Source organism: Danio rerio, chromosome 25 (assembly GCF_052040795.2).
Source record: "Danio rerio strain M-AB ecotype USA chromosome 25, GRCz13ab, whole genome shotgun sequence".
Lineage (NCBI taxonomy): Eukaryota > Metazoa > Chordata > Actinopteri > Cypriniformes > Danionidae > Danio > Danio rerio.
In genome coordinates, this window is record NC_141045.1 from 19,284,286 (window position 1) to 19,295,987 (window position 11,702).

General features: G+C 37.5%; 1 protein-coding gene across 1 annotated transcript in view; it reads left to right on the plus strand.

Annotated features, from left to right (window-relative positions):
* tmtc3 (transmembrane O-mannosyltransferase targeting cadherins 3) overlaps positions 1-11,468 on the plus strand; it is a 51,887-nt gene extending 40,419 nt beyond the window's left edge. The window contains exons 11-14 of the mRNA XM_087312070.1: positions 364-467; positions 4,176-4,345; positions 5,005-5,231; positions 8,745-11,468. Coding sequence (XP_087168196.1) covers positions 364-467; positions 4,176-4,345; positions 5,005-5,231; positions 8,745-9,610 — 1,367 coding nt within the window. The 3' untranslated portion in view covers positions 9,611-11,468. The remainder of the gene's footprint in view (positions 1-363; positions 468-4,175; positions 4,346-5,004; positions 5,232-8,744) is intronic.
* Positions 11,469-11,702: the final 234 nt, after the last annotated feature.

Genomic DNA, 11,702 nt, shown 5'->3' on the forward strand with positions numbered 1-11,702 from the left:
ATCAGTTTGCTTTTATTCTCCAAAACCGTGAGTGTGGTCAGAGGTTTCTTAGAAAATGCTGGTAGCATTATCAGTTTTACACATCGAAACGCTGAGGGTTCGCTTTCTGGTGTGTGAGGTTACACGGGCCACATGGTTGTAAAAAGGAAAGCTTTCACAGGAGGTGCTTTTCCTCTTCCCAGTCTTTCCAGCCGATCTCTAGTCCCAAGTGTGTTTTAAAGTGGTCAGCTGCCTATAACCATTATTATTTGTTGCTCTCAAGCCGTATAATTCACATTCCACTATCTACTCTGTCTTTGAGGTTTAGTCTGTGCTGTTTACTTGATTTATGCTTCCATACTAAACATTGTGTCCTCTTCTAAGATGACATTGGGGCCCACATGAACGTTGGGAGAACCTACAAGAACCTAAACAGGTCCAGAGAGGCAGAGGAGGCATATCTAATTGCGAAATCCCTAATGCCACAGGTATGCATTTTCTTTGTATGGTCAAAAATGTGATTATGCTCAGCTGCAAAAAAAAGCTACATCGGACCGGTCAATGTCAATACCCTGTCTGAATTTGACATTTAGATTGATGTTTTAAATAGCAAAACAAAAAGCGTATCATGACAACCAAATCACTGTCCAACCATAATAATCTTCTAAGCAGTCGTCTGTTCATTGCTTGATATCAGTGCAGAACAAGAGAACCTGTTACCGCCTTTCCTGTTCTCTCCTGCTGCATTTACCAGAGCCAAATGCAACAGTTTAACAAGTTTACACTGCCTTTGTGTTGCACGTCACAACACATTCTACAAAGTATTATTACCTTGATGTTACAAAACCCAAAGTAAGGCGTGCGATATGTATTGTGATTTATTATGACAATATTTTAACAGTTGTTTTAATGATGTGTCAAGTTTACATTGCCAATCACTTTGACTAAAATGATCAGAAACATGATTTCAGAATCCTAAGGCTTTAATTGCATGATGAAGTCTATTAAAATGCAGCTATAACTCAAGCTGTTGATGCATTTGATTTGTGTATATATGATTGTGATCACAAATGTCATTTTAATTAACTGCTTGACAAACAATATAGTTTCTGAGCTTTCGCCAATAAAATTTGTTGGTTCCAAACAAGGCAGAATTTTGTGAGCTGCAGAGCAACAATGCAGCATTTCATTCCATAGTGAATCTGTTTTTGAACTAATCAAGTGAATCAGTAGCCAGAGCGAGCCAGGACTTTAATCGGGCTGCGCCATGCCATGCTAGTAGCCCGGTAGCACGAGCAGAGAGGCCGAAATCATATCAGGTTTACACTGTGAGGCTAGTAGCTCGAAGCGCGTCATGCAAACCCCGCCCCAAAAATGTGGCCTTATTCAAATGTCACACAATCCGCCCAAATCAGCGGGAATTAGGCAAGCAGATATAGCAAACCATCGCACCGTCACGAAACGATTGAAATGTAGATAACCGAAACAAAGAAATGAAACATTACTCTACAGCATTGCATTATGTCTATATGCACAGGCCTGTGTGTTTTCATTCATTATATTTGTTTACTCGCTGACTGACTGCATCGTGCATCAAATAGTCTCGACACTAACGGAGAGAAGACCCAGCACACCATCCATAAAATAAACCACAGAAGTTGTCTAGTAATAACTTGGTATAAAATGTATTTTAAAACATCCTCATTTTTATAGTCGCCATCAAACATTCAGCCCAAATGCTCCGGAGTGACCTAAAATGAACTAATCATTCATTCATTCATTTTCTTGTCGGCTCTCCTTTCACTCCGCCTCAAAGCCCCAGCTGGCCCAAGGTATTGCTGGCCCCAAGGAAGCCCCGCTTTGGCCCAATCTGGCCCTGGAAGTGAAAACGTGACTGGCCCTGCCTCGCCCTGGCATGCTCGCTTTAGGTGCGATAGTGATAACTCAGCTATTGATTAATTAAGGATTTTGTCCAATTACAAACAGTGTACATCACGTGTGCTTGCGGTTTTGCAGACTTTAAGTGGTCATCGCATGCATTTGTCCGTTAAGTTTATGAGACACCCTAGGGTGTTCCATTCATCATTTTAGTTTTCAGAAGGCTGCTCACAAGAGCCCCTTGTGTGGCCACTATACGTCATTGTTGCAGACTGTTGCCAAGCAGACCTCTACTATTGATAGATGTAAGGGCTTAGAGGAAATGCCATATTTTTAGGTTGCCACTTGGCATTGGACCAATCACTTGTTTTGTTTCTAAATCAATCATCTCTTTTGAATAAGCTGTTTGAATGAAAACTCAATAAATTACTGGATAAGACAAAGACTTGCCACCACCTACTTGTGTTTGTACTGTGAATTACGGACCTAAAACAGCCAAAGCATCACCACCACAAAAAAAAGAAAAAGAAAAAAAAAAACACTTTTTAATTTATAAAAAATATTATTGTGAAAATACAAAATCCCTACAAATGGTGCGATTTAATTTTTGTCAGTGTTGCTTAGTACTAAACACAACATACGCTGTAATTTAAAAAAAGCTAATCAAATATTAAATGGCCATACTCTGGCCTTTTATTCAAATAGCTTGTAAAGTTACCTGCTCACTGACTGTTAAAAGGTCTGCAATCTTTTTTTATATAAATATAAGGGTAAATGCCCCACATAAAATTAAAACTGACTAAGCTGAGTAAGAAAAGGTTGATGGCTTTTAGCCCATGTGCATTATCTTTAATCTATATGCTAATGTATTCCCAAATTAAATCAGTCTCAAAACGGTTGTCACTAAAAATGAAAACAGCTTTTCCAGGATTCCGTGTTTAATAGGTTCCAAAGAAGTTCCTTGTTAAATGAATGCTGATGAATATCTTTATCTGGATTTTTTTTTTAATTGTCCTTGCTAAACAGATGTATTCACTTATTTATTCAACCCAAAAAACACAGCATTTTTGTACTGGGAAAAACAGCCAAACATTAGTTGACTTATGCACTGCATGTTCTCTGGATAGAGAATGTCCTGCAATGCCATTTACAGCTGATTACCAGGTAGGAGATCATGGTTCATAGCTGTGATATTAACTTGCCAGTGTCCTGTCCTTTTCAATTCTAATCTGAAACATGTAGGCAAAAATATATAATGGCAATACTCTGTTAAGGAAACAGTGGCTGCATCCCAAATCCCCTACTAAGTGGCTACTGCATTTGAATTTTACATTTAAATGTACTACTCAGCCCTTAGAAAAGTACGTTTTATACTGTATGAATGCGAGTAGTATGAATGGAACTCAGGCATACTTAATCCACCATCCGACCTACCTGTGTGAGTTGCGTTGCTTCACTCCCATTTATGAACTCTCTCATGGGCATCATGGGAAAGTGCAGCGTGCATTAGATGCAAACTACAGAATCTCGCAGGTCATCCGAGTACTTCTTGCATACTGATTTTCAAAATCTATGAATTCGAACATGCTACTCGGCTCGCACACTGTTTTAAGCAAACTATATAGTATGGAAGGATGGGATTTCGGACACAGCCAGTGACAATTTTTAATGAACGTCAACAGAGGATTTACTATACTGAATAAAAACAGTAAATTATTTTTGAAAATCAAGAGTGTATCGGCAGTTGTGTCAACACTCTTAAAACTTTTTGATATAGTGCTTAAATGTTTTACTAATTAGTATAATCTAATTCATACATTTTAGTACAGTTTGCTTATTCCCAAATCAGGGGTAAGATTTTGAGGCATGTCTTCTACCTTTCACGAAACTCTGAGAGACATTCAAAGGCTCTTGTAGTTATAAAAGACACATGGAAGCTTTCTATAATGATAAACCCATCCAACCAAATGGCAGACTCATCCATCTCACAATTTCAGACCATCAATGTTAGGAAATTCCAAGCCAGTTTGCTAGAGCTGGTTGAAGCTAAAATCTGCAGGATGCTGGCCCTCCAGGAGACGTATTGGACGCCTCGGACCTAAAGAATACTTGCTGTTTTTTAAAATGGTCTTTTCATATGTCCTGCCCAATTTTCCTGAAACTGATCTTACGACCTTGAACTTCACATGGGTCTATATTTCATGTTGGAATGTATAGAGGGAATGTACTGAATATACTATTGGCAGTACTGTAGTGTCAAATGTATGTAAATATAAATGCTTACAACCTTGGCTGACTTTTCCAAAACACTTTGGCAGATCATTCCAGGGAAGAAGTATGCAACTCGTGTGGCCCCCAACCATCTGAACGTTTACATCAACCTGGCTAACCTAATTCGAGCAAATGACTCGCGCCTAGAGGAAGCAGACCAACTCTATCGACAGGCCATCAGTATGAGACCAGACTTCAAACAAGCCTACATCAGCCGGCAAGTTTACATTTGTGCTGACATGGGTGAAAATGTGGTTGTATAGTTGCATGCTTGCTGATGGGGCCAAGCAAAACTGAACAGGTTGTAGGTAGTATTTTGGCTTTCATGAGGTTTCTTGGATCATGATTTTCATTTTGAAGCTCATGTATACACTGGACGACGCTCAAAAGATACAATCTTATAAAAAATTAAGCACCCATGTATTACAAATTCACACCCGTCCTAGACCTCCTTCTGTTATCTCTATGAAAATATTTCTCATAGATTTGAGTTGAAATCGCACCCTCATAATAAGAGAGTATCGGGGTGTTCACTGTTTTTGTTACAATTTGCATCAAGCAGAAATTTACGTAGTCTTCACACATAGCGATCTCGCTCTACATGTCTCATCCTGCTAATGAAATGCTGATCAGATAAGCTATTGAAAGTGGATTTACTGGAATGCCTTGGTTCTCATGAATGCCAGGACTTCCTTCAACCACATTTAGAAGACAAACTAATATCTAAACCAAAACCTCTGCATTGCTCAAACTGTTTGCTGAGAAAATATTGCTTAAAGAAACTGATCTTTCTTGTTGTACATGTGTGTTTGATTTTTTTAAGATGTCCTGCGAGAGGTATTCCAAAAATGTCTTTCTGTTTCTCTCAAATCTCAGAGGGGAGCTTCTGCTGAAAATGAACAAGCCCAGTGAGGCAAAGGATGCCTACCTACGAGCACTGGAGCTGGACCATACCAATGCAGACCTCTGGTACAATCTGGCTATAGTCAATATTGAGATGAAGGACCCCTCAGAGGCTCTGAGAAACTTTAATCGCGCACTGGACCTGAATCCACGGCACAAGCTGGCTCTCTTCAACTCAGCGCTTCTCATGCAAGAGTCAGGTGTGTGGGCATTGCAGGTTGAGCCAATGAAGTAGTAATTACAATCTTTTCCATTAAACTTGGAGTTGTTCCCCTCCTCAGGTTCAGAAGTACGCATTATCAATGCCTTAACATAACAACTAAATGAATCGCAGAAATTGCATTGTACACCTTAGCTTTTGAGAATTTACGAGTTCTACTTGGAAGTAGCATTTTGTACAAACTAGAATCTTGTAATTACAGTAATTATAACATTGCATGAACCTACCTTAAGCAATGAAATTAGCTCTGTCACAACCTAATGAGCTGCATAGACTGCTGCCTTCTGAGCATCCTAACCATTATAAAACCCTAGTTTATATCTTGCTATTCTGAGTTTATGTGTAGCAATTATTTCTCAGAATTGCAACTTTATTTCTCACAATTGGCTACATGGCAGTCTTGACTTTTATTACTGAATCTGATTACTTAATTCGGGTGTGTTTAACTTGAAATTGCTAGGTACAAACTTAAATTGTTACTTTGTGAGATACAAACTTGTAAAAAAAAGAAGTTAAACGAGTTAAAAGTCATAATCTTTTTAAAAGGTTATCTTTATTTGTTTATTATTTTTATCATGTGGTAGAAACAAGGTTCCAGAGCTAATTCTCTAATGTGCTAAGCAGGATAATAAACGGCACACAAATGCGTAAAACAAATACTGAACATCAATTATGTTGATATTTTATTACATTTTATTTATAACATTATAACCTTGAGTAATTAACTGGAATCACTATAATGATTTTTCAAGAGACTTCTATACAGCTTAAAGTGACATTTAAAGGCTTAACTAGGTTAATTAGGTTAACTAGGCAGGTTAGGGTAATTAGGCGAGTTATTGTATAACGATGGTTTGTTCTGTAGACTATCAAACACAAAATTACCTTAAAGGAGTTAATAATTTTGACAATAAAATACTGTAGAATAAGACATTTGTTACCCGTTTAAACAAATATTTATATTTTGTGTAGACATTTTGCTCACTTTATCTGCCATCTTGGATTTCTTGGAATTTTTTAAGTCTTGGATTGTGGCTTTTATAAAATATGCAGGCTCTGATGCTTTTGAATTTGGTTTTGCGTCTTTGGCTATGAGATTAACCTTGTAGGATTTCATTTATGCCTGGATTGTGGCATTGATGCTTTAAAATACAGTACCATCTGGGTAGGGAGCTTACTAGGTTCTGAAGATATAATGGTGCAGATTACACTCCCTAATTTTGATTTATCAGACCTGAGCTTCGAAAAACAGTGGCTTTATTACATGAAACAGTAGGGTGTTCAGTAAACTCTATGAAAGCGATAGTTTGCTAGTTAATGTTTGATTCACATGAGGTTAGACATCAGGAGCACGAGCCAAGTTATTAACCTATGGATTCTTAGCATGCCACCTCAAGGTAAGGCAGCAACCTCTCACCTAATTTGGTCCTTTTCTCATGCCTGAGAATGTTAGCGTTTGATCCAAAAGCAATAAGTTTAAATTGAACATGACTCATTGACCCTAACTTTGAGTTTTATGCCATATTTTCACTCTTTACTTTGAATAGCCGGAAAGACTGATGGATTCGTGCAGAGTCAGGAATTAGTTTGTCATTTTTTCTGAGATTAACACACCTACGCTGCCTCAATGTAAATACAACGAATACAACGGATCTGTTTGTGCATGGTTTAAGGCCTGTTGTTCAGTCTGTTTAATCATGTGACTGAGGAAGCATGTTGCGATCAATTCACAGGCCTGCTTGAGACATTTGCTATTCTTTCATTCGTTTGTGTAGTTGTGCCCATTAATATTGTTTTTCTTCTTTTATTTTTATCGAACCTGCTTTCTGTGATTTTTCCCACTTTTGGCCTACAGTTGTTATTTTGAACAATCTTCTTTGATAGATAAAAAGCTGACAGACACTCCTTACCCTCAATCCAACCCTATCATTGCAACATAGAATGTTGGGTAAAAAATGTAGATCTTGTTTCAAAGCCAAAATACTACAAATGTCAGGCTTTTGAGCACATTACTCAAATCGAAAGAAAAATACTTTTTGATTTAATAACCTGTTTTTGTACAGTATATGCAATTTTTAACTGACATCAGCTGCTCAGAAGATTTTGACTATGATTTATAATAACATGGCAACTATGATTATACCATTAAATATGCCTTTGTTTAGATAGTTACAGGAAAAAACATTCCTTGCCCGCATTTACTTTCATTGAGTGGAAAAGTATGTACATTCTGGTATGAATAACTTTTGTCTATTATGCAAGATAAGTCACATGGCTTAGATTAGCATGATTAAATGAAGAGGGAATCAATTTTTTTTATGCCCTACATTTACATTCACTTAAGACGTAATATACTTTTTATGTTATATCAATTATGTTGGTGTTTTATTACATCTTATTTCTAAAATTATAACCTCAGATAATAAACTGAAATCACTATAATGATCAATGATTTCAGAACTTGTGAATGTATATACAGTTGAAGTCAGAATTATTAGCCCCCCTGATTTATTAACCCCCGTTTATTTTTTCCCCAATTTCTGTTAAACGGAGAGAAAAAAAATTTTCAGCACATTTCTAAACATAATAGTTTTAATAACTCATTTCTTATAATCGATTTGTTTTATCTTTGCCATGATGACAGTAAATAATATTTGACTAGATATTTTCAAGACACACACACACAGCCTTCACATTTAAAGGCTTAACTAGGTTAATTAGGTTAACGAGGCAGGTTAGGGTAATTAGGCAAGTTATTGTATAACGATGGTTTGTCCTGTCGAAAACCAAACTAGCTTAAAGAGGCTAATACTTTTGACCTTGAAATGTTTTTTGAAAAATTTAAAACTGCTTTTAATCTAGCTGAAATCAAACAAACAAGACTTTCTCTGGAAGAAAAAATATTATCAGACATACAGTGAAAATTCCCTTGCTCTGTTAAACATCATTTGGGAAATATGAAAAAAATCAATAAAAAAATCAATGGGGGGCTAACAATTCTGATATCAACTGTAAGTCAAAACATGCGTGAATAAATGTAATCAATTGAAGACACATAATTAATATATCTATTTAAAAATAAAACAACATACTTATTCTGACTTATTAAATTGCATAAAAGTACATGTAAAAAGTGAGCATACTAAATATTATTACATTTTAAGTGATACAAAACTTAACAAATGGTTAAAGCCTAGTTTTAACACATCATATAACATTACACATGATTTGTTTTTTTGGTCAATTCAAATATTTTAAATATACTTGACAAGTTTTAAGGCATAGACATTTGCTACACTAAATGGCATCTTAGTGTATCTTCTGTAAACAATGTTATAAATGTATAAAAGTCTTTCTCTCTTCTATTAGCATCATTACATTTTTATAATATTTTTTACACTATAGTTGTATTGATTATTTATTTTATATAAATAAATTGGCATATTTCATAACAACGTTTGTACCAATCCTGTCTCTTAATTTCCTGAAACAGGTGAAGCTAAACTTCGGCCAGAGGCAAATCGTCGCTTTCTAACCTACGTAAAAGAGGAGCCAGATGATGCTAATGGCTACTTCAACCTGGGTATGTTAGCGATGGATGCCAACGAGAACGAAGAGGCCGAGCACTGGATGCGTGAGGCCATTCATCTGCAACCTGGCTTCCGCAGCGCTTTATTTAACTTGGCCCTGCTCTACTCTCAATCACAGCGTGAGCTGGATGCTCTCCCGGTGCTTGAGGAGCTCCTGCGGTACCACCCAGAGCATGTCAAGGGCCTGATCCTCAAGGGAGATATCCTTATGAACCACCGCAAAGATACACGTGGTGCCAAGACCTGTTTTGAACGCATCTTGAGCATGGACCCAAGCAACGTGCAAGCCAAGCACAACCTATGTGTGGTGTACTTTGAAGAACGGGAGCTCCAGCGTGCAGAACGTTGTCTGGTAGACACACTGGCAATGGCGCCGCAGGAGGAGTACATTCGACGACACCTTGCCATCGTACGCAACAAAATGGCCGCCATGAGTGCCGCAGGGCAGCCGATTGCACCGACAGAGGGTGGTAGTATGTCAGATAAGCAGCAAGGGCATCAACCAGAAGACAAAAAGGAGGAGGAGGAAGAAGAGGAAGGGCGAGGAGTTGCCTCGGGAGCAGGGGAGGGGGCCAGGAAAGAGAAGAATTTGAGGAAATCCTCCTCCACTGAAAACCAGGGCCACGGCCAGTCAGAGAAGCTGGACACAGGCCAGCCTGACAAGCGGACTAAGAGCAAATCCACAAAAGAGATTAAAGATATAGAAAAGAAAAGGGCGGCTGCCTTGAAGAGACTGGAGGAGATTGAACGCATATTAAGCAGCGATTAACCTTGTTTATCAACCACCACACTATTTTTATATAGAACTATTTAAAGCGCAAGAACAATACGTTTTGTTTGGGTTTTTCAATTTGTTTAAGCATGTTTGGTGGCGCTTGATTTTTTTGTGTCTTTTTATATATATAAGTAGTGAGTTATACCTCCTTTTCCCACAGCTTTAATTATGTAAAGCTGTTCGACTGAAAGGGAAAATCAGGTGTTGCGCTGAAGAAGCACAAAATTTGGTACAGTATGTTTTTTTTTTCCCCTTTAAAAGAAATCTTATTTTACCATATCGTTTATTTATGATTGCCTATATTTGAGTCACTGGATTAGATAGTCACAATTATGTATCGATTTACTACACCACTGCAAGTATTTTTCATAATTACACATAATACATTAGTATATCATCCAGCCCGTTTTATAGCAGGTCCGTCACATGAATGTTGAGTGTTAGTCCCATGCCCCTCCCCCTTTTTAAGTGACATCACCACATTTCCGTCGATTATTTGCTGCTGCGTTTGTTTATGTGTTATAATTGCTGTTTTGTTTTTACTCTACATGGCAAATGGTGTCAGTGTTAATTATATCCTCTGACATAATCTCATTCTGAATTAGGGTCACCTCCCTTCTCCAGCAGTGTTATTGCAGGCTTCTGGGCTTTTTACAATATGGCTCGCATACTGTTGCTGATTTCTCAGATTGGTCATGCAAAGCTTTTTCTGGTTTATTTCCCTTCTTTCTAAGGATTTCTACTGCTTTTTGCTCTGTTTCTTGTTCTCCCTACAAAGATCAAAGTGACATTATAATCAGCCGTTGAGCGGAAAAAAGCTTTGAAACCTAGTAGGCATAATTCACCCAAACTAAACTTCTGTTGTCATTTACTTAGCGTAATGTCATTAGAACGCTTCCTTTCCTCCGTGGAACATTATACCACCCTCATGTTATAAATATGACGTATGAGCTATGCAATAGTTTGGCTTCGCTAACACAAGTCATTATTCAATGCAAATCCTGACTTGCTGCTTGTTCATAAAAGAGCGTTTGATGTCTGATTCAGAAACGACTCGCTATTTAGGAGTTGTTCATGTGACTTTAAACGTCTCCAGATATGGTGTGAATGTAGCCACAGGAAACCTGAAACTCTAATGTTATTTTTTTAAAAAGCTTCATTCTTCGTCCTTTGCCATTGTATTTGCTTGAACGAACAGGACGTTTTCTGAAAGTTTCTTCTATTTTCTAGCACATAAGTAATTCATATGGGTTTGGACCGGCATAGGGGTGAGTAAATGATGACAGAATTGTAATTTTTTGGGGTAAATGTCCCTTGAATATGACGAAAATCACAATGTAGCCCAAGATTTTTGTGGGTTCTCTTAGCTTTTGTATTTGGAAAGAATCAATCACTTTATTTCTTTCAAAGGGAGATTAGATGCCAATATGTTACTTCAGAATTTTAATGTACAGCAGATGATGCAGTTGGGTATAGTGTTTCCTGGGAAGCTGAAAAAACCATGTGCTCTTGCTGGAATCCTGTCATCATTTTACTGTTTACTTTGAAGGCCGACCCTGAAATATCTTCTTCTATCTCCTTTGACCTTTTTGAAGATCTTCATGAAAAAAAAATGGTACCTGAGAGCTGGCCAATCTGTCATGCAAAGCCTGTGCGGAAGTTGTACATTTACACAAGAGGTACTAAGACTAATGCGGGCCACATATGAAAATTGAGGTGTTATTTAAGTGTAAGAAAGCCACTTAAATTAGCGTGACATTCTTGTGATTAAGTACAAGACTCATGCTTTTCAGTGTCATCGGCTCTTTTGCCAATTGAGATGTCTTCATAAAACTTGAGTGAGAAATCTGAATCGCTTCACCTGTTTGCTCTTTCTTTTGGCAACATCTGTGCATCTGAATCCTTTTATTTTATTGTCAGTTTGATAGTCTATAAGGACAGATTTACACGATTGTATCACATTAATCCTCAGATATATGGGTTTGGGAGTTCACTTTTCTCTAAGAGGTTCATCGAAGTCATCTCACTCTGTTAAACACGATACGTCATATTTCAAGTTTCCCTCAGCTCAAGACCTACTGATGTT